The sequence below is a fragment of the Nerophis lumbriciformis genome, linkage group LG13 (genome assembly GCF_033978685.3).
Source record: "Nerophis lumbriciformis linkage group LG13, RoL_Nlum_v2.1, whole genome shotgun sequence".
Classification (NCBI taxonomy): Eukaryota; Metazoa; Chordata; class Actinopteri; order Syngnathiformes; family Syngnathidae; genus Nerophis; species Nerophis lumbriciformis.
In genome coordinates, this window is record NC_084560.2 from 550,609 (window position 1) to 575,042 (window position 24,434).

At 39.6% G+C, this 24,434-nt stretch overlaps 2 protein-coding genes and 1 non-coding gene across 3 annotated transcripts in view; all 3 read right to left on the bottom strand.

Moving 5' to 3' along the window:
- Window positions 1-24,434, bottom strand: part of LOC133613921 (uncharacterized) — a 168,560-nt gene that overhangs the window by 124,394 nt on the left and 19,732 nt on the right. The window lies entirely within an intron of this gene.
- LOC133613928 (uncharacterized) lies at window positions 1,623-18,723 on the bottom strand. Its single transcript, XM_072914401.1, has 4 exons — window positions 18,339-18,723; window positions 17,437-17,667; window positions 11,352-11,720; window positions 1,623-3,569 (listed from the first exon to the last, which is right to left on the bottom strand). Exons 1-4 carry the CDS (start codon window positions 18,439-18,441, stop codon window positions 2,083-2,085), a joined length of 2,190 nt encoding a protein of 729 aa, XP_072770502.1. The 5' UTR covers window positions 18,442-18,723; the 3' UTR covers window positions 1,623-2,082.
- Window positions 19,266-19,384, bottom strand: LOC133614017 (5S ribosomal RNA). The gene has a single exon (XR_009816526.1). It is a non-coding gene; the product is annotated as a 5S ribosomal RNA (ribosomal RNA).

Here is a 24,434-nt window from a genome sequence, read left to right on the forward strand (position 1 = left end):
GCTCCGAAGGCGAACACACCTTCACTAAGACGGGCAGACAGCGCCGGACGACATACGCCAACATTTGCCAGTGGATCGTAAATGCCTGGGCAGATATTTCGGTCACAACTGTGGTCCGAGCTTTCCGGAAGGCAGGATTCACAGAACTGCTGCACAACAACAGCGACACTGAATCCGATGACTTCGACGAGACGGAGCCGGCCATTTTTGGATCCCACGCTTGCGCAACTTTTCAATTCGGACACCGAAGACGAAGAATTCGAAGGATTTACGAATGAAGAATAACTTCAGAAGGTGAGCGCTATGTTTATTTTGTGTGTTGTGACATTAACGTTCGAGCAACATTATGTTACTATTGCTCTACACCATTTTGAATTTTACTATGTTTGTGATTGCACATTTGCGTACATTTTGGGAGTGAACAGAGTTGTTAGAACGCTGGTTTTTAATATATTATTAAAGTTTGACTGACCTATCTGACTGTTTTTTTGACATTTACTTTAGCGCAGCGTTTTTTTGACATTCACTTTAGCGCAGCGTAGGCGCGGCTTATAGTCCGGGGCGGCTTATTGGTGGACAAAATTATGAAATATGTAATTCATAGAAGGTGCGGCTAATAATCCGGTGCGCCTTATAGTGCGGAAAATACGGTAATAGTAGTATTGTTGATCTTCTGTCTATCCTTCCAGTCAGGGGCTTATTTCTTTTGTGTCTATCTGCAGTTAAGCACGATGCTATCACGTTAGCGCCGTAGCTAAAGTGCTTCACCGATGTATTGTCGTGGAGATAAAAGTCACTGTGAATGTCAATTTCGTGTTCTCGACTCTCATTTTCAAGAGGATATAGTATCCGAGGTGGTTTAAAATACAAATCCGTGATCCACAATAGAAAAAGGAGAGAGTGTGAAATCCAATGAGCCCTTGTACCTAAGTTACGGTCAGAGCGAAAAAAGATGCGTCCTGCACTGCACTCTAATCCTTCACTCTCACTTTCCTCATCCACGAATCTTTCATCCTGGCTCAAATTAATGGGGTAATCGTCGCTTTCTCAGTCCGAATCGCTCTCGCTGCTGGTGTAAACAATGTGCAGATGTGATGAGCTCTTCAACTTGTGATGTCACGCTACTTCTGGTACAGACAAGGCTTTTTTATCAGCAACCAAAAGTTGCAAACTTTATCGTCGATTTTCTCTACTAAATGACACATAGAATGGATCTGCTATCCCCGTTTAAATAAAAAAATGTCATTTCAGTAGGCCTTTAAGTGTTTTTAAATCCCTGCAGCTTCCGTGACTGTTACACACTTGTGTTTACTGTCCTGCTACTTAAACCTGAACATCTTATCACACGCAGTGCAACTAAACGATTTCTCTCCAGTGTGTGTTCTCATGTGTGTGGTCATGTTTTGCTTTCTGGAGAAACTCTTCTTACAAACAGAGCAAGTAAAAGGTTTCTCCCCTGTGTGTGTTATCATGTGTAATATAATTTCCTTCTTAGTGTTGAATCTTTTAGCACAACGTGAGTGTCAGGTTCAAACACTGATGACATATATTAATCAGACAAGAAGCAAGGAATCATGCAGAGACAGAGTTCAATTTATCTCATGAGGAGAACACATGGAGCTGCACACTTAGTCACAGTCTCGCCCTACGCTCTAAGGTTCAGCTCCCGCGTCCCTCTATTTATTCAGTAGTTCCACAGTCAACATCACTGAGGCCGCCTCTAAAAGGAGTGGTCACATATATTATGCAAAGCAGGTCCAGGACGCACAATACGTGACAGAATGTGGTGGGGGCCTTGTGATTTCGCCTTGTCTCCGCTTCGTCTGCGTGTTGTCATCTTATCTTCGTTGAGGTCCTTAAAGTCTCTGCTTCGTCTACGTGTTGTCGTCTTATCTTCGTTGAGGTCCTTGAAGTCCTTGGCTGATAGCGGGCTAAAACAAAGATAACTGTGGCTGAGGCCACCCCTCAGACAAGAAGTTTTTGTCCTTGCACAAATAGAAAAGTCTAACTTGAGCACAATAACTAATAACTAAAGCAACAAACTTTAAGCATACTAAAGTTAGTGTGATAATATATACATAATTATTCTAACACTGAGCAAGCAAAAGGTTTCTCTCCAGTGTGTCTTCTCATGTGTAGTATAATTTTCTCCTTAGTGGTGAATCTTTTAGCACAAGCTGAGCAAGCGAAAGGTTTCTCTCCAGTGTGTGTTCTCATGTGTATGGTCATGTGTTCCTTTCTGGAGAAACTCTTCTTACAAACAGAGCAAGTAAAGGGTTTCTCACCTGTGTGTGTTCTCATGTGTAATATCATTTCATTCTTAGTGTTGAATCTTTTAGCACAAGCTGAGCAAGAAAAAGGTTTCTCTCCAGTGTGTGTTCTCATGTGTCTGGTCATGTGTTGCTTTCTAGAGAAACTCTTCTTACAAACAGAGCAAGTAAAGGGTTTCTCACCTGTGTGTGTTCTCATATGTGATATCATTTCATTCTTAGTGTTGAATCTTTTAGCACAAGCTGAGCAAGCAAAATGTTTCTCTCCAGTGTGTGTTCTCATGTGTGTGGTCATGCTTTGCTTGCTGTAGAAACTCTTCTTACAAACAGAGCAAGTAAAAGGTTTCTCTCCAGTGTGTGTTCTCATGTGTCTGGTCACTTGTTCCTTTCTAGAGAAACTCTTCTTACAAACAGAGCAAGTAAAAGGTTTCTCACCTGTGTGTGTTCTCATGTGTAATATCATGTCATTCTTATTGTTGAATCTTTTAGCACAAGCTGAGCAAGCAAGAGGTCTCTCTCCAGTGTGTGTTCTCATGTGTCTGGTCATGCGTTCCTTTCTGGAGAAACTCTTCTTACAAACAGAGCAAGTAAAAGGGTACTCACCTGTGTGTGTTATCATGTGTAATATCATGTCATTCTTTTTGTTGAATCTTTTAGCACAAGCTGAGCAAGCAAAAGGTTTCTCTCCTGTGTGTGTTCTCATGTGTGTGGTCATGTGTTCCTTTCTGGAGAAACTCTTCTTACAAACAGAGCAGGTAAAATGTTTCTCTCCAGTGTGTGTTCTCATGTGTGTGGTCATGCTTTGCTTTGTGGAGAAACTTTTCTTACAAACAGAGCAAGTAAAAGGTTTCTCTCCAGTATGTATTCTCATGTGTCTTGTAAAATTACTCTTCTGTCTAAATGATTTCCCACATTCAGAGCAGTCAAAGTGTTTGTTGTTAGTGTGATGTCTCGTATCACCTTTAGAGTCATTTTTACTCTCCAAAGGTTTTTGGATGTGGTCACTGTGATCAGAAGAGTGTGACATCATGTGGTCCATGTCTGACAGTGGAGCAAAGATGCTGTCTGGTTCTGACTTGATATCTTCACAATGCTCTCCATCAGCTTCTGTGATGTGTTGACTTACAAGCTCCGCCCCTCTGTTCTCCTCACTTTGACTGTGATGAAGCTGTAAGGACTGAGCTTCATCTTCATCATGAAGCTGCTCCTCTTTAATGTGGGAGGGGGCCTGTAGCTCCTTCTGTCCCACACTGGTGTGCCACTCCTCTTCATGACTCCCCGCTGACACCCGCTGGACGTCTGCAGAACAAATGAGGTGTTACTGTATTGAAGTTTGCAGTATTCAAACTATTGACATGTGAGCTAGGCCAAATAGACAGTGATGGGCAAGCTACCTGGACAATCCAATCCAATCCAATCCACTTTATTTATATAGCACATTTAAACAACAAAATGTTTCCAAAGTGCTGCACAACAATATTAAACACAATTAAAAACAATATAAAATAAATGTTTAAAAACAATTTCAAAGGGTAAAACCAATTAAAACAGTAAATAGAAAGCAAAAAGCAAAATTTTAAAAACACAGAGGACAACAGAGGACCACACAACTCACGTAGTGTTAAAAGCCAGAGAATAAAAGTGGGTCTTAAGACGAGACTTAAAACAGTCCACTGTGGGAGCAGTTTGAACATGGAGGGGCAGAGTGTTCCAGAGCTTAGGGCCGACCACAGAGAAGGCCCTGTCTCCCCTGGTTTTAAGTCTCGTCTTGGACACCACGAGCTGGAGCTGGCTCTCGGACCTCAGAGCGCGCGCAGGATTGTAAGTTTGGATGAGGTCCGAGATATACTGAGGTGCCAGTCCTTGTAAAGCTTTAAAAACAAACAGCAAGGTTTTAAAATCAATTCTAAAATGAACAGGGAGCCAGTGCAAACTCTCAAGGATTACAATGTAGTAAGCTAAGCTACAAGTTACTCTCAATTAAATGTAGCTAAGCTATCCTCAGAGAATTGTAGCACGCTACACTACAAGCTACACTGCAAAAGTAGCTTGCCACATCAAAGCTACATTTAACAGCATTTATATATACAGGTAAAAGCCAGTAAATTAGAATATTTTGAAAAACTTGATTGACACCAGCAGATGACATGGCACCGCAAACCATCACCCAACCATGCAAATTTTGCATTTCCTTTGGAAATCGAGGTCCCAGAGTCTGGAGGAAGACAGGAGAGGCACAGGATCCACGTTGCCTGAAGTCTAGTGTAAAGTTTCCACCATCAGTGATGGTTTGGGGTGCCATGTCATCTGCTGGTGTCGGTCCACTCTGTTTCCTGAGATCCAGGGTCAACGCAGCCGTCTACCAGCAAGTTTTAGAGCACTTCATGCTTCCTGCTGCTGACCTGCTCTATGGAGATGGAGATTTCAAGTTCCAACAGGACTTGGCGCCTGCACACAGCGCAAAATCTACCCGTGCCTGGTTTACGGACCATGGTATTTCTGTTCTAAATTGGCCCGCCAACTCCCCTGACCTTAGCCCCATAGAAAATCTGTGGGGTATTGTGAAAAGGAAGATGCAGAATGCCAGACCCAAAAACGCAGAAGAGTTGAAGGCCACTATCAGAGCAACTTGGGCTCTCATAACACCTGAGCAGTGCCAGAAACTCATCGACTCCATGCCACGCCGCATTAACGCAGTAATTGAGGCAAAAGGAGCTCCAACCAAGTATTGAGTATTGTAAATGCTCATATTTTTCATTTTCATACTTTTCAGTTGGCCAACATTTCTAAAAATCCCTTTTTTGTATTAGCCTTAAGTAATATTCTAATTTTGTGACACACGGAATTTTGGATTTTCATTTGTTGCCACTTCAAATCATCAAAATTAAATGAAATAAACATTTGAATGCATCAGTCTGTGTGCAATGAATAAATATAATGTACAAGTTACACCTTTTGAATGCAATTACTGAAATAAATCAAGTTTTTCAAAATATTCTAATTTACTGGCTTTTACCTGTATATATATATATATATAGGCCCACATGTATAATATCAATGTTTATGTTGTCCATGGAAAGAAGTTAGTAAGAAGCAAAAGAAAAACAACCAACCATGGATGACAAAAGGACTGAAAAATGCTTGTCACAAAAAAAAGACATTATATGGAATATTAATAACACAGACATCTATAGAGGCAGAAAATAAGTATAAGAAATATAAAAACAAGCTAATTGGTATACGAGGAACATGTAAGAAGGAATACTACAGACAATTATTAAAAAAGAACAGAAACAACATGAGAGCAACATGGGGCATCCTAAATAGCATCATTAAAAATGCTGCTAAGAAAGATTACCCCCAGTACTTTCTACATGGAAATACAAAAAATGACAATATGAACCAAATAGTTCAACGTTTTAATGATTACTTTGTTAATATCGGAAACAATGTGGAACAAAGATTTCCAAATGCAGAAGATGGATCAGTTGAGGACTTGAGTGAGCTCATAGACAGAAATCCCAATTCCATGTTTCTTAAGAACGTGACAAAAGAAGAAATAATCAAAATTGTAAAACATTGTAAATCCAAGACCTCAACCGACTGTCATGGAATAGATATGGTAACCATAAAAAAGGTTATAGAAGACATTTTAGAGCCTCTGACATATATCAGCAACGTATCATTTCTAACCGGCAAATTCCCTGACAAAATGAAAATTGCAAAAGTCGTACCAATTTATAAGAATGGAGACATGCACCAGTTTAAATGATAAATGATAAATGGGTTGTACTTGTATAGCGCTTTTCTACCTTCAAGGTACTCAAAGCGCTTTGACACTATTTCCACATTTACCCATTCACACACACATTCACACACTGATGGAGGGAGCTGCCATGCAAGGCGCTAACCAGCACCCATCAGGAGCAAGGGTGAAGTGTCTTGCTCAGGACACAACGGACATGACTAGGTTGGTACTAGGTGGGGATTGAACCAGGGACCCTCGGGTTGCGCACGGCCACTCTCCCACTGCGCCACGCCGTCCCTACTACACACCAGAATTCACAGCAAATATGTCAACATGGATAGCATTAATCCAAATAACAGAGGAAATGAGCAATGCAATAGATGGTAAAGAATGTGCGGCCGCAGTATTCATGGACTTAACTAAAGCATTTGACACAATAAATCATATTTTAATAACAAAACTAGAACGATATGGCATCAGAGGTTTGGTCTTGAACTGGGTAAGAAGCTTTTTAACCAACAGGAAGCAAAATGGGAAGATGGGTGAAAATATGTCAACACAGCTAGATATATCTTGTGGTGTACCCCAGGGATCAATACTGGGACCAAGATTGTTTCATCTTTGTATAAACCACATTTGTAAAGTTACAAAGGACTTAAAGTTAGTTTTATTTGCGGACAACAAGACTGCTTTCTGTTCAGGAGAGAACACACAGAAGATAATACAAATAATAACAGAAGAAATGAACACATTAAAAAGATGCTTTGACAATCTTTGAATCTCAGTAAAAGTAAAATAATAATATTTGGTAACAGTAGAAGAGAAAGTCAGACACAAATACAAATAGACGGAATAGAAATTGAAAGAGTACCGTATTTTTCAGACTATAAGTCGCAGTTTTTTTCATAGTTTGGCCGGGGGTGCGACTTATACTCAGGAACGACTTATGTGTGAAATTATTAACACATTACCGCAAAATATCAAATAATATAATTTAGCTCATTCACGTAAGAGACTAGACGTAGAAGATTTCAAGGAATTTAGCGATTAGGAGTGACAGATTGTTTGGTAAACGTATAGCATGTTCTATATGTTATAGTTATTTGAATGACTCTTACCATAATATGTTACGTTAACATACCAGTTGTTTATTTATGCCTCATATAACGTACACTTATTCAGCCTGTTGTTCACTATTCTTTATTTATTTTAAATTGCCTTTCAAATGTCTATTCTTGGTGTTGGCTTTTATCAAATACATTTCCCCAAAAAATGCAACTTATAATCCAGTGCGACTTATATATGATTTTTTCTTTCTTTAATATGCAATTTCAGCCGGTACGACATATACTCCGGAGCGACTTATAGTCCGAAAAATACGGTAAATGAAATCAAATGTCTAGGTATAATTGATGATAAATTGAACTGGAAATCTCATGTAAAAAATATACAACATAAAGTAGCAAGAAACACATCAATAATGAATACAGCAAAATATGTTCTAGACCAAAAATGACTTCATATTCTCTACTGCTCACTAGTGTTACATATCTGACTTATTGTGTAGAAATATGGGAAATAACTACAAAAGTACACTTCATTCATTAACTGTGTTACAAAAAAGATCAGTTATAATAATACATCATGTTGGATATAGACAACATACAAACACTTTATTTATTGTATCACAAATACTGAAATTCCACCACATAGTGAATTTGCAAACAGCTAAAATGATACACAAAGCAAACTATAACCTGCTAGCCAAGAATGTACAACTATTCTCAAAAAAAGATGAGAAATATAATCTTAGAGGAAAATGTAATTAAAAACATTTGTATGCACGTACAACACTTAAGACCTTCAGTATATCAGTATGTGGAATTAAATGATGGAATGGATGAAGCAAAGCAATCAAACAATGTACTAATATGATCCACTTCAAGAAACTCTTCACACTTAAAGTGTTTACAAAGTACAAAGAAGAAGATAAACATTCTCAATTTATTTCATCCATCATTCATTGACTGGAAATTGTGATGTATCATGTTGTATGCATGCATGTGTGATGCATCATGTTGTATGCATGCATGTGTGATGTATCATATTGTATGCATGTGTGATGTATCATGTTGTATGCATGCATGTGTGATGTATCATGTTGTATGTATGCGTGTGATGTTTCATGTTGTATGCATGCATGTGTGATGTATCATGTTTGTATGCATGCATGTGTGATGTATCATGTTGTATGCATGCATGTGTGATGTATCATGTTGTATGCATGCATGTGTGATGCATCATGTTGTATACATGCATGTGTGATGTATCATGTTGTATGTATGCATGTGTGATGTTTCATGTTGTATGCATGCATGTGTGATGTATCATGTTTGTATGCATGCATGTGTGATGTATCATGTTGTATGTATGCATGTGTGATGTATCATGTTGTATGCATGCATGTGGGATGTATCATGTTGTATGCTTGCATGTTCCAAATAAACTCAACTCAACTAACACTTGGTGGACATTCAAGCCACAGAATGCAAATGGAGTATTGTTGGTGTATTTTGGATGGTTATAGAGGACCTCCCATTGGCTCCATTGCAAGTGGACTTTTATTTACATTTATGAGTTAGAATTAGGGCTGGGTAATATATGGAATATACTGGATATATCGTGGGTTTGTCTCTGTGCGATACAGAAAATGACTATATGGTGATATTGGAGTATACGTTCTCACACAGTTGCTTTTAGCTGCAGGCATTACCGTATTTTCCGCACTATAAGGCGCACCGGATTATTAGCCGCACCTTCAATGAATGGCATATTTCATAACTTTGTCCACCAATAAGCCGCCCCGGACTATAAGCCGCGCCTACGCTGCGCTAAAGGGAATGTCAAAAAAACAGTCAGATAGGTCAGTCAAACTTTAATAATATATTAAAAACCAGCGTTCTAACAACTCTGTTCACTCCCAAAATGTACGCAAATGTGCAATCACAAACATAGTAAAATTCAAAATAGTGCAGAGCAATAGCAACATAATGTTGCTCGAACGTTAATGTCACAACACACAAAATAAACATAGCGCTCACTTTCTGAAGTTATTCTTCATTCGTAAATCCTTCGTCTTCGGTGTCTGAAGTGAAAAGTTGGGCAAATTTACGATCCACTGGCAGATGTTGGCGTCGTCTGGCGCTGCCTCCTCGTCTTAGTGAAGGTGTGTTCGCCTTCTGTCCTCCATTGTTCCCACGCAGTTAGCAGTCTAGCTTCGAATGCCCCGTTGACACCAATATCTAGCGGCTGGAGGTCTTTTGTCAATCCACCCGGAATGACGGCGAGTATTGAATTAAGCGCGTAAGCGTGTCTCTCAATGTGCTGTTATGAGCTAGCAAATATAACAACTACACTACCCAGCATGCAACGATAGTTACGAGCATGCGCGGTAGCCCTGAGAAGTTCCCACGCAGTTAGCAGTCTAGCTTCGAATGCCCTGTTGACACCAATATCTAGCGGCTGGAGGTCTTTTGTCAATCCACCCGGAATGACGGCGAGTATTGAATTAAGCGCGTAAGCGTGTCTCTCAATGTGTTGTTATGAGCTAGCAAATATAACAACTACACTACCCAGCATGCAACGATAGTTATGAGCATGCGCGGTAGCCCTGAGAAGCGTTGTTGTATGCTGGGAGTTAGAATGTGGTTATGAGCACGCTGTGAGAAAACGTTGAGAACTCAGTTAACACGCCTCGTCTGCATTATTTATAATTAGACAGACAACACACTTAATAGGAGCCATTTTGGGGTCTTTACATAAACACACAAATGGAAATGAAACGTCACATATCCCAGCATGCACCGCGCGCTTCTTCTACGGGGAAAAAAGATGGCGGCTGTTTACCGTAGTTGCGAGACCTAAACTTTATGAAAATGAATCTTAATATTTATCCATATATAAAGCGCACCGGGTTATAAGGCGCACTGTCAGCTTTTGAGAACATTTGTGGTTTTTAGGTGCGCCTTATAGTGCGGAAAATACGGTACACTACAGGCTCTTCTCATTCTTTCTTGTCTCTCTTCTTCTCACAAAGACATAAAACAAGCGCAACTTCTTACATACGTCACATACTGTCACGTGTGCAACGTCATACGCTCTCACGGAGCAGACAGGTAGCGGCATGGTAAGGTTAGCTGTGGTGCTAGTGGTAATACGAGAGAAAGAAGGTGCCAATCTGGTAACAAATGAAGGAATAATTCATTCCCAAGACAAACAGCAGGGGGTCCATCGTCTGGCGGTGGTTTGGCTTCAAGCGGGTAGATGGTGAACAAGTATGCGGCAAAAGCGTTGCTACAAAAAGTAGCAGCACTGCTAATGTAGCATCATTTGAAAAGTCACCCGCTCGAGAATGAAGAGTGCTTGAAACTCCGCATGTCAACATCTCCGTTCAGTGCCACACCCACAAAATGCCCAAGCAACCATTAACACATCAACACTGTATGAAACAAATTGTCAACAACAGAAGGAGATAACATCCGCAGGAACCTACCAAATAGTGAAGGACATACACTATTTGATTTCCTATTATGCAGCTCATTTTTATTTGACACTTATTGAAATATCTTGTGTGACATCATGCACAAAAGTGCACTTTATTTGTTTTAAACTATTGTAGTGGCATTCTGTACAGAAAATGTACTTTAATTTAGTATTGTTTTGATATGTCATCTTAGTGACATCATGCACAAAAGTGCACTAATAGCTTGTTTTAAAATGTCTCTGACAATCTTGCACTTTCTGTTTCGAAATTACATGAATGTTTGTACCACTGCTTAATAACTGTTTAATAAATACACTTTTGCTAAATTAACTTAAGTTGTGGTTCCCTCTCTGCATGAAAGTTTAAAAGTAGCATATATTAATGCAGTATGAAGAAGAATGTTTTAAAGTAGACACATAGAATCATCATACTGCTGTGATTATATGCATCAAGTGTTCATTCAAGGCTCAGGCAAACTGTACACATATACATGGGGTATCGTGACATGGACTAATAATAGAGATTTTAATAAAAGGCCATATCGCCCAGCCCTACTTAGAATGCGATTTTTTTTAATATATATCCACCATCATGTCTTTTATAAAGATTGTGAACAATAGAAAAATTCCCAAAAAGTGCAGCTCCCCTCTAAATTTCAATGATTAGATTTAAGACTTGAAGTGTATGAGCATGAAGTGATGAAGCCTACTTGGATGAGTCTTCTAAGACAAAGTGAACAGTCCAGTTGTGATGGATTGAATGCCCTGAGAATAAAATGATATGTGCTTACTTGGACTGTGATGAAGCTGTGAGGACTCAGGTGCTTTGTCTTCATGCTCTTCAGTCTTCACAGAGACAACAGTCAGTGGAAACTTGCTGACATCATCCTCCTCCTGCCCTACAACACACTCTCCCTCCTCTTCCTCTTTCATGTGCGGATCCTCCTCTTCCTCTTTAATGTAGGTGGGCTGTGGATCATCCTCTTCCTCTTTAATGTGGGTGGACTGTGGATCCTCCTCTTCCTCTTTAATGTAGGTGGATTGTGGATCATCTTCTTCCTCTTTAATGTGGGTGAGCTGTGGATCATCCTCTTCCTCTTTAATGTGGGTGGGCTGTGGATCCTCCTCTTCCTCTTTAATGTGAAGGGGCTGCTGGACGTCTGTTGGGTACATAAGTCAATAAGATAAAGAGAGAATAGAAATAGTTTTGGACTGACACTGTTAACACAATGACATTATTTGTGTTCTTTTGTGTGTTGTGTTAAAAGAGTGTAACAAAACAACCAATAAAAACACGGAAATACTTCCTTTTGTCCCAGCCACTAAAATTAATTCAAAAGTGAATACAAAAACAGACTTGGAAATTTGATGAGGAGCAAGTTTTTTTTTATAAGTACAAGGCAGCATTGATTGAGGCATTCTTAACTTTACACTCACTGATATAATGTGTGTAAATATTTTATTCTGTATACGGTCTATGACACCTAAACTTTATCTCTAAACTTAACCACAATTTGTGGTGTAGAATGACGTCTGGAACTCAAGATAGTTCCACATGTCTGGGAACGCCACCGACGGATAATCCTTGATATTACTCAACAAATCTTTAGGGATTTATTCCGTTTCATAATTAGATTTTTTTCTCGTATCTGCTTTTCGCAGGAAGATCTCGGCCAGGGGTGTTTAAACTAATTTTAGATGGGGTGCCACGTGGAGGAAGATCTACTCCAAGTTGGCCGGACTGGTAAAATCACGGCAAGATAACGTAAAAAATAAAGACAATTGCAGATTGTTTTCTTTGTTTAAAAATAGAACAAACACATTCTGAAAATGTACAAATCATGTTGTTTTTTTACATACAATAGTATTCTATCTTTAGTTGTCCTTTTTTACACTTTCAGAATCAATTATGTGATAATGTTCATCAGTCAACTCATTAGTGTTCATTTTCAATCTATCAAGATAAATAAATAATATCAAAATCAAATTACAGGATGTTATTGATGTAGTTTTCTCATTTTCCCCGACTGGTGCGCTAACATCATGTGTTTTAGTTGTGTTTTACAAAAGTAGCATCATCTACAAAGATACAAAGAATTGCTATTGCGACATCTAGAGGACACATTTAGAACAGCAGTTTCTTTCATTCAAAAAATTTGACTCATTTTTGTACTTAGCAAACTCATTCCGTCTCATTCACTCATTCACACACTGATGGCGGGATCTGCCATGCAAGGCGCTTACCACGACCCATCAGGAGCAAGGGTGAAGTGTCCTGCTCAAGGACACAACAGACGTGACTAGGTTGGTAGAAGGTGGGGATTGAACCAGGAACCCTCAGGCACGGCCACTCTACCAACCGCGCCACTAGCCTTCCACCATCGACCTGCCTGCTAGCCTTCCACCATTGACCTGCCTGCTAGCCTTCCACCATAAACCTGCCTAACAGCCTTCCACCATCGACCTGCCTGATAGCCTTCCACCATCGGCCTGCCTACCAGCCTTCCACCATCGACCTGCCTACCAGCCTTCCACTGTCGACCTGCCTGCTAGCCTTCCACCGTCGACCTGCCTACTAGCCTTCCATCGACCTGCTGTTTGCCTCCAGCCATTGGCTTCGTCTACGGGCTTCTACTCGTTGGCCTTGGTTGCTAATCTTTAGCCCAGTCTGCTAACATCTTCAAAAGTGGTAAAACAAGTGGAACTTCTCTTCTCACTATGTCACAAATTATTATATTGTGTTTTATACTTTTGTGTGGTTTTACTGGTGCCCCAAATGGGTCTGGTCACCCCCACTCACGAGCTATGCTACTTCAAGATGCACAGTTTGACATATTTGATAATTTGACATTTCATCATAGTGGCAGCTACAAAATAACCTCGGCCTTATCTCAGTTGAAGATTTCTGTGACTTTGGACAAAACCAAATGGCTGCATACTATGGTAGAGTCCATTCATTCTTATTGTTTCCTTGTTTTGAGAGATCACGTCAACATTACTGCATCCTCCCCTATTGTGAGCACTTACCTTCACAGATTAAAGACCGACTCAAAAGATTGTAACTAAGCGCAAATGTTTAGTTATATTATTGTTATTGCTCTCAGGAAATGTTGAGACTAATCCAGGCCCTGATACACCTACACAATGTTTTACATCTGCAGATTTTAAAACTAGATCTGGTTTTGGGATTATTCATACCAATGTTCGGAGTTTACTCCTTAAACTGGATATGATAAAGATCTAGATAAACTCAACAAATGCTGATATTGTAGTCTTATCTGAAACTTGGCTTAAACAATCTGTGCTTGATAAAGATATTTACATTCAGGGCTATAATGTCTATCGTACTGACCGACAAAGAAAAGGTGGTGGAGTGGCCATATATATTAAGCAGAGGTTTGATGCTAAATTAGTGCTCTCTGAATCAGTAAGTAAAGAACTTGAACTGTTAGCACTTGAACTTTAATTAGCCAGAAATCACCACATTATGGTAGTGGGGTGTTATAGGCCTCCATCTGCCCCTAGTAATTCCCTATCTACTCTTGTGAAGCTTCTGTCTCAACTGAAATACAATGAAATAGTGATTTGAACTGGGACTGGCTCACATCTGTGTCTGACTCTTTGAAAGCACAGTGTGAATCTCTAAATGTAACACAATTAATTAACTCAGCTACAAGACATAATCCTAAATGCCCTCAAAAAGCTACACTCATTGACTTAATTCTGACAAATATGCCCTTTAAATGTGTTGCATCTGGTGTTTTCCCTAATGATGTGAGTGATCATTGTGTGATTGCAGTAGTGCGAGACACAAGTATTCCTAAAAGCAAGCCTTGTCTCCTTGAAAAACATAATATGAAATTATTCGAGACGCAAGCTTTTTTACATGACTTGCATCTTTTTAATTGGGATAGAATTGCTCTTTTTGATAATGTTGAACTGGCTTGGAAATATTTTCACGAAAACTTCTTGAGTATAGTGAACAAACATGCCCCTTTTAGAACATGTAGGGTTAAAGGACGTGACAATCAGTGGTTTACATCGGACCTGTCAGATGTATTGCATGAGCGTAATGCTGCTTGGGCCAGGGCACGCAAGTCAGGGTTAGAAGCAGATTGGTTGAATTTTAGACAATTAAGAAATCAATTTACCTTTCTCCTTCGGAAAGTCAAATCAGAATTTTAATCCTCCACAACAACTGAAAACCTCAAACACACAAAGAAGTTTTGGAAAATCATCAAATCTTTGTCCGGCTGCTGTAATTCAGTCAATCTCCCACCTAGTATACTTGTTGATGGTGTCAGAGTAAGTGACAGAAGAGAAATGGGTAGTCATTATAATAATCATTTTATTTCCTCTGGTTTTCTCTATAATTCGGACAACTCTACTGAAGTTCCGCTAACTCCGGAAAGAACCGTTGAAAATACCCAGGTTTTTAACTTTACGCCCTTTACCACAACAGAGGTCATGAGGGCTCGAAAACAACTTAAACCTAGAAAGCCAGCTGGCTCAGATAAGTTGGAGCCGCTCTTCCTAAAGTTGGCAGCTGAAATTATAGCTGGACCACTGACTCACATTTTTAACCTTACTCTAATTTCAAATGAAATCCCTTGGATTGGAAATCTGCCCTTGTAATCCCCCTATTAAAAGGAGGTGGCCCTAGTAATCTAAATAATTACAGACCGATCTCTAAACTCTCTGCTCTGGCAAAAGTGCTTGAATCCCTTATCAGTGAACAGATAAAAGACTTTTTGGACACCAACTTTATTCTGTCACCATTTCAGTCAGGTTTTGGCAGAAATCCCAGTACTGTTACTGCTAATATGAAGTTTATAAATGATGTAACTGAAGCTCTTGACAAGAAGCAGTGCTGTCTGTCCCTCTTCATTGACTTTTTCAAAGGCATTTGATACTGTTAATCATGTCATTTTAATCAAACGTCTTTCAGCTATTGGTTTTTCTCAGCAAGCAGTTGAATGGTTTGCAAATGACCCCACAAGCAGAACTCAGGCTGTTCAGATAGAAGGTTCCTTCTCGGACATACTGCAAGTGAAAAAGGGTGTCCCTCAAGGTTCTGTGTTGGGCCCATTATTAATTAATAATTAATAATGTTGGACAGAATATTCCGAATTTAACTTTCCATTCCTACGCTGATGATACTGTCATATACTGCACAGCACCCACTCCTGCTGAGGCCTTTAAATATCTACAACATGCATTTGACAGAGTACAAGAACAACTTTGCTATCTTCAACTGCTTTTAAATGCAGAGAAAACAAAGTGTATGTTCTTTACCACATCAAAAACTGTAAGATCAGCACTGTGTGAGAACATTTGAACAAGAAATGGGCAACAAATTGTGTTAGTATCTTCTTTTAAATATTTAGGATTTTTAATTGATGACCACTTGAGTTTTAAGGAGCACATTACAGTTGTAAAAAAAAAACCTGAAACTTTTACTGGGAAACCTGAAACTTTTACTGGGATTTTATTATAGAAACAAGTCTTGCTTTTCTTTTACTGTTAAACAGAAATTGGTGGAAACAACCTTTTTACCTGTTATTGACTATGGAGATGTGTTGTACATAAATGCTACTGCTGGTTGTCTCCACAAGCTGGATAGTGTGTACCACGGGGCACTGAGATTCATCACCAACTTACTCACCATTGTGTGTTATACTCAATGGTTAACTTACTCACCATTGTGTGTTATACTCAATGGTTAACTTACTCACCATTGTGTGTTATACTCAATGGTTAACCTACTTACCATTGTGTGTTATACTCAATGGTTAACTGGACATCTTTATGTGCTCGACGCTTCAATTATTGGTATGTGTTCATCTACAAAACCATTCTGGGTATCACAACATCTTATCCGTCTTGTCTTTTAACAAAGAAACAAGGAAGTCACAATCTGCGTTCAATGAATGTTCTGCAATTTGTCGTCCCCAAAGTAAGAACTGAACTGGGCAAGAAAGCATTTAGGTTTTCAGCAGCGAAGGCTTGGAATAACCTACAATCCAATATTAAACTTCAAACCCTTGAATGAGTTTAAAGCTTCTGTGAAAGGATTGCAGTCTACCTTGTCTGTATGCACATGTGTTATGTCAGCAAGTTTTAATGTTGTAAATGTCATGTTTTATGTGTTGTTTACTGTTTTTAATGTAACATTGCTGCTGCCCTCTTGGCCAAGTCTCCCTTGGAAAATAAATATTTGATCTCAATGGGATTTTACCTTGTTAAATAAAGAAAAAAAAAGGAAAAAAAACAGCTGTTTATTTGAAGTCTTAAAGAAGTCAACTATGTGTGCAGTGCAAGGTGAAATGCAGTTATGTCATCTTCTTGTCAATAACACACACATAAACTTGTGCGTGTTGTTGCTTCCTTATTTGTCATTATTCAAAGCTGATTTTAATGTGTAGCAGCGGCAGCTGAACTCAATGTGACAACGTGTCATAGTTACGTCAGTCAGCTGGAATTAAAAATACAAATAGTTGTGTCGTTAGTCCAGAATCTTCACGGTCCTCATGGACACCATAATTAGGAACCAGTACTAAAAAAATGGTACTTGGTAAACACCCCTAATCTTCACCACTAAACCTTTGAAATATGCTGACATACGTGCTGCTAAAGGTAAATAAACAGTAGCCATATTGAATGTTTACCTTCATTTGACCACGTGAGGTAAGGAGGACGGCCTCTAGGTCACATGGTTACACCCCAGCAATTACACTGTTGATGATTGATGAGCATTCATTTTTAAATGGTGGTGTTAAAAAGCAAGTATATCTCCATCTTTAGTCATAAATGTGGCCCCCGGATGAACATGTGTCACAAACATTGTATTAGATGATATGTGGATGTTGTGCTTACTTGGACTGTGATGAAGCTGTGAGGACTCAGGTGCTTTGTCTTCATGCTCTTCAGTCTTCACAGAGACAACAGTCAGTGGAAACTTGCTGACATCATCCTCCTCCTGCCCTACAGGACACTCTCCCTCCTCTTCCTCTTTCATGTGTGAGGGCTGTGGATCCTCTGAAGTGAAACTGTCCCCCTGCAGATGAGGGAGACATTCTTCTTGGTGTCCAATCAGCTGATGGATGTCTACAGGACACAAACAAAACACATTTTCACTCCTAGATGCTAAATATTAAATCGTACATGAAATATAGGGCTGTGGCTATTGAAAATGTTATTAATCAAGTGTTCTACTGGAAATGTTTTCGATTAATCGAGTAACTGGATAAAATAGTGTTGCTTGGTTAAAGACAAATTTAAGCGACTTTAAGACATTTCACTTAATAATGAACGGCCAATTGGTTTGAGATGGTATGAGATCAAGATGTCATCTTTAGATCAGGCTTTGTTTTTTCCACAATCACTGCCACATTAAAAAGTTAAAGTACCAATGATTGTCACACACACACTAGGTGTGGCCAGATTGTTCTCTGCATTTGACTCATTAACCTTGATCACCCCCTGGGAGGTGAGGGGAGCAGTGAGCAGCAGCGGTGGCCGTGCCCGGGAATCATTTTAACGGTGATTTAACCCCCAATTCCAACCCTTGATGCTGAGTGCCAAGCAGGGAGGTAATGGGTCACATTTTAATAGTCTTTGGTATGACACAAGCTACTGATCTCAGGGCGGACACTCTAACCACTAACCACTGAGTAGGTGGATGTAGCAGGTGTTGTAGTAGGTTAATGGCTGCACCAGAAAAGTGTTAATAATAAATATAAAGTTAGTAAAGATGTGAGAGTAAGAAGTAAACAAACCTGTTGTGTGTAACACAACTTGATGTTTTTCATGTTGTCGCTCCTTCTCCTCTTTTGTTGGACAAAGTTCCTCCTCGTACTCTGCTATGGTTCTTTCGCACATTTTCACACAATCACAACACTTTACACTCACACTTGATCTCTGCTTAGCGATGTGTTTTCATCTCTCTTTGTTAGCAGCTAACAAGCTAAGCTAACTAGCAAGCTAAGCTAGCTGGAGAAGTGCGCTCAGACTAATATACAAACAGTTATTATGACTCTATTTAATAGAGTGTAATAAAGGACATATATGTGTACATGGACGCACAGATTAAGAACACTGAACTGTGACGACTGCAATAACGTCTTCACCGTCAGACGCCATCTTGCTTTATCCTCGCCGTGTTTGCTTCGCGCGCAGTCTTGTCAGATCTCGCGAGAGAAACAAGTAACCAGCTCTTTCCAGATCTCGCCAGAGAAACAAGTAACAAGCTCTTCCCCCCCACCCCGGTACAACTATTTCAACATTCTGAAAATAAAAATAAACTTGTACATTTTCAAAACAAAGACATACAACTTATTTTGGTAAATAAACAGTAGCTTATATGACCCCTTTAAATGATAAGTTGGCTGATCAGAGCGAGACGAGTCGTGGCTCCTCAGCTTCATGCAGGACGGAGTGGTAGGAGGCGTGGGCGAGGTTGACTGACTGCAAAAGACCACACCATTATTTTTAAATCAATCTAAATATTGCTCTAGTTGGTATTTGTGTTTTAAATCCTGTTGTAAAGGTTTGTACTTTCAACTGTAGTTGTAAATATTAAGTGGAATTGTATTTTAATAACCGAATATATTCCCTTATTTTGGAATAGTTGCAATTAAAGCAATACATGAATCACAACAGCTGTAGTCTCAGCACTTTGTAGCGCCCTCTGGCGTGAGTGTAAAAGCTTACAGCACCTGGTATTCCCAGGCGGTCTCCCATCCAAGTACTAACCAGGCCCGACCCTGCTTAGCTTCCGAGATCGGACGAGATCGGGCGTGTTCAGGGTAGTATGGCCGTAAGCCGAAAGACGAAGTAAAACCAACCATTTTAAATGGAACTCTTACAGACGGGATAGGAGACAATTGTTATTTATCTAAGAGCCTGGCGCGCATGCGTACACTAATGTGCTTTTTCATGCTGTGTGATTGTCTTCCTTTGCTACGGCGGTCAAGTTGCTTTCACGGTGGATATTTGCCTCCGGAGCTCCAGCGGAAGCTCCCCCTCACTGTGCCCACACTGCTCTCTCATGCTGCGGGGAGATTGCAGGAGAGGTGCCGCTCTCAACACTACCGGTACTTTATGCTTAGGGACCGTCAATAAACTACCATTGTCTTCGAAGATGTATATCTGCTACATCAAAACACTGATTCTTCTAAAAGGAGGTCAAATAAATAGTCCTACATTTTTAATATCGTTCCTGATTTTATAATGTAAATAATTTTTTTATTTAAACAATAATTATTTGATTTAAAAGTCTCCATGTCATCATGCAACTTAGTAACCAAATTCCACTTTATATTAGTCGTGCTAACCTTTTATTTTAAAATAGGATCAAAAATATTTTTAAATTAAAAACATATGTTTCTTTTCAATAGATTCCAGGTCATATGACCTAAAATCCCAAATTCACTTGATATTTGAAGTGTTTTCTCTAATGTGTTTCACACCTTTTTGTTTTAAAATGTAAGTTTAATTGGATTTTATATAAATTTGTAATATTGAAAACCATGGTTTCATTTTTAGCTCCCGCAACAACTACGACTATCCAACATAAAACCAACTTGACTCTCATTTGGAGCTAGTAAAAATTTTGATAATTATCTGTATAAGAAATATCATCACGCACATGATCTTTATTAAAAAACTTTTTTTTAATAAAACCCTATTTTAAAATAAAAGGGTGTGTGTTACACTAAAAGGTTAGCATGACTAATAAGTGGAATTAGGTTACTAAATTGTATGACATGGAGACTATTGGGAAAATATCCTTATTTTTTTATATTAAACATGGATATATATGTTAGAATTATGAATTAATGGGCATGCACAATAAGGAGGTATGACTAATTATTTACCTTCTTTTAGATGAGTCAGTGTTTTGATGTAGCAGATATACATTTTTCAAGACAATAGTGATTTATTGACGGTCCCTAAGCATAAAGTAGTGTTGAGAGCTGTGATGAGGTGGCATCTGAATGCAGCTGGGATAGGCTCCAGCACCCCCGCCACCCCAAAAGAGACAAGCGGTAGACAATGGATGGAGAGCTGCACCTCACACAGCCAGAAAAAGCACATTAGTGTACGCATGCGCGCCAGGCTCTAAGATAAATAATAATTGTCTCCCATCCCGTCTGTAAGAGTTCCATTTAAAAAGGTTGGTTTTACCTCGTCTTTCGGCTTACGGCCATACTACCCTGAACACACCCGATCTCGGAAGCCAAGCAGGGTCGGGCCTGGTTAGTACTTGGATGGGAGATCGAATTACTTAATTTAATTAGAACACAACAGGCGCAGTAAATATGCAGGGATTACCTAAACTGATGTGTTGTGTTAATTTAGCAATATTAAAGGTGTCATATGTAGAATGTGCATGTCAAGTGATCATTAAATGTCCCTGATATGTCAAAAGGCGTTAATAAATCATGTTCTTTTCCAATACCTCAATAACTGATAACAGTAGTTCAGCTGGGAAATGCTCACCTCATAATTAGATTTACAGCCCCGGAATCTTGTTATTGTTTTCATTTCCATGTCCCGCCCTCTACCGTTTGACCAATTAGAAAGTCTGTGAGTGTGTCACATCCTGGTTGCCAGTTGCACACCGTCATCTTCGTCTGGCTACTGCCACTGGTAAAGTTACTAAACATGTCAGACCTTAGTCAATCTAAAAGGCCTCGTTACCATTTTCAACTTATTCATGACAAAGCCAGGAACCAAATGAGGATTTGTATCAGGGATGCCTTTGAAAGATGGAGACAATTGAAGGCGGAGAAGATTTTTTCATCTGACGGCAAACTTCCTAATTTCCTTCTTGAAAGGTAAGTCAGGCATTTACCTTTTCTTATTACTTGTAATAAATGGAAATTGACATTTGGTATGCAAACTATATATCCAATACAGTCTATGATCTTGTCTAACAAAGCTAGTATGTTCATGCAACCAATGCTTAGTGTGATGGTGCTCAGCTCCTAGTGTAATGCTTAGCATGCTAGCCCGGTCAATGACACATCCACATATAAGCTAACGGGGGAAATATATGCCTGTTATCCTGTATGTCCATGTGTATTTGAACTGACAAGGTAAAACATATTTTCCATAAATAAAAGCAATGTGGATATGTGTAGTGTCAGTGCCTATTTCCTTCTCAACATGCTGATAGGCTGAGGAAATGTGTTCCAACATTAGCACGGCTGTTGTCATGGCAATGTGAAAGGTATGGAGACAGACACATCACATGATCAAATAATTCCTCATTGGTGTAGCCTATAGACACATCTTAGTAAAATGTCTCTTTAGTTTTGGGCGTACATTAGGCTGCTAAGCATGCTCTGCTTATTTTCACCAGTAGAACCTTTGCTAGTGTTGGTTGTAGTTTGTTCTAGTCTTTGTTTTCTGATAGTACTGACAACAACCATATGGTTGCTATTTGTTGTGATATTGTACGCAGGCATGATGCACTTCTTTCTGAAAATAGCCTAATTCTGTGTAAAATGTGTTGCTTAGAGATTTGTTATTGACAAAATGCTTGTCTATTCAGCATTTATGGTCCCAGCACCTCAACCCTTAGTAAGAGGCAGTGGAAGTTGGAAGTTCCTTGCAGTGGCCCAGTCCATGGAGCTGGATTCGGCTGCGTATCTGGCAACCTCAGTCAGGGAGAGAGGAGGGGAACTACAGAATTTTGACTGTGATTGCAGTACCATTTCTGGCCACATTATTACATATGGCACCTTTAAAAAAAGCATGCATGTCAGCTTTATGTTAGTAGTAGGGGTGCATGATAAATATTGTACAGATAATTATCAATGTATATATATTTTTTATTAGCTCCAATTGAGAGTTAATTGGGTTTTATGTTGGACATTCGTAGTTGTAGCGGGAGGTTGAAAAGTAACCATGGTTATCAATATCAAAAATGTATTATAAAATCCATTCTTTCATCCATTTTCTACTGCTTGTCCCTCCAATTAAACTTAAATTTTAAAACAAAAAGGCATGAATGACACTAAAGAAAAGCACTTAAAATATTAAGTGAATTTGGTATTTTAAGTGACTTAGGAATCTTTTAAAAAGAAACCAAGATTTTTAATATGCAAATGTTTTTTTTTTTAATAAAACCCTATAAAAAAAAAGGGTGTCTATTATATAAAACTGGATATCCATCCATCCATTTTCTACCGCTTATTCCCTTCGGGGTCGCGGGGGGCGCTGGAGCCTATCTCAGCTACAATTGGGTGGAAGGCGGGGTACACCCTGGACAAGTCGCCACCTCATCACAGGGCCAACAGATAGACAGACAACATTCACACTCACTGGATATGAATGATAAAAGTAGGAAATAATGGGCGTGCACGTTAGCACGTTATTAAGGAGGTAGGACTATTTATTTGACCTCCTTTTAGAAGAATCAGTGTTTTGATGTAGCAGATATACATCTTCGAAGACAATAGTAATTTATTGACGGTCCCTAAGCATAAAGTAGTGTTGAGAGCGGCACCTCTCCTGCAATCTCCCCGCAGCATGAGAGAGCAGTGTGGGCACAGTGAGGGGGAGCTTCCGCTGGAGCTCCGGAGGCAAATATCCACCGTGAAAGCAACTTGACCGCCGTAGCAAAGGAAGACAATCACACAAAGGAAAACACAAATAAGCCACGTGAGCTCTGGAAAATTCTCAACAACCAGCTTCCTGGTTGCAGCCAGAAACTTAAAACCAGACTCACCAACATCAGCATCAAGGAGGGTGACTCCCTCATTACAGACAAAATGGAGGTAGTAAGCAGACTTAACACCTTTTTCACCAGCATAGCCACAACTCTTGTCAACAAGCTGTCCCACCACTCTGGTCGCTTTGGTGTAGAACACATTAAAGCCTTCTACAGAAAGCTAGGAGTATCCAACAATCATTTCAAATTAGAAATGGTCACAGCTGATGAGGTGTTTAAAAAATTGAGCGCGCTCCACCCAAACAAGGCCACCGGCCTTGACAAAATCCCCTCCAGATTCCTCAGGGACTCTGCCTCCATTATTGCCCCGATCATCACACACATAATAAACCTCTCAATTTCACAAGGCCAAGTACCAAAAGATTTTAAGATAGCAAGAGTAACTCCCCTCTTTAAAAAAGGAAGCAAATTGGAACCTGGCAACCACCAATCTGTTTCTATTCTCAGCTCCATTTCGAAAGTAATGGAAAACATAGTTTATGAACAGGTCGATAGTTACCTTGCCACTAATAAACTCATGTACAAATTCCAATCCGGCTTCAGAACTAACCACTCCACTGACACATGCCTTCTCTATCTGACTTCAGAACTAACCACTCCACTGACACATGCCTTCTCTATCTGACTTCAGAACTAACCACTCCACTGACACATGCCTTTTCTATCTGACTTCAGAACTAACCACTCCACTGACACATGACTTCTCTATCTGAATTCAGAACGAACCACTCCACTGACACATGCCTTCTCTATCTGACTTCAGAACTAACCACTCCACTGACACATGCCTTCTCTATCTGACTTCAGAACTAACCACTCCACTGACACATGCCTTCTCTATCTGACTTCAGAACTAACCACTCCACTGACACATGCCTTCTCTATCTGACTTCAGAACTAACCACTCCACTGACACATGCCTTTTCTATCTGACTTCAGAACTAACCACTCCACTGACACATGACTTCTCTATCTGAATTCAGAACGAACCACTCCACTGACACATGCCTTCTCTATCTGACTGACCACATCAAACATGAGGTGGACGTGGGCATGGTCATGCTGAACCTTCAGAAGGCCTTTGACACCGTTAACCACGCTATACTGTTGGATAAGCTCAGAGCAATCGGAT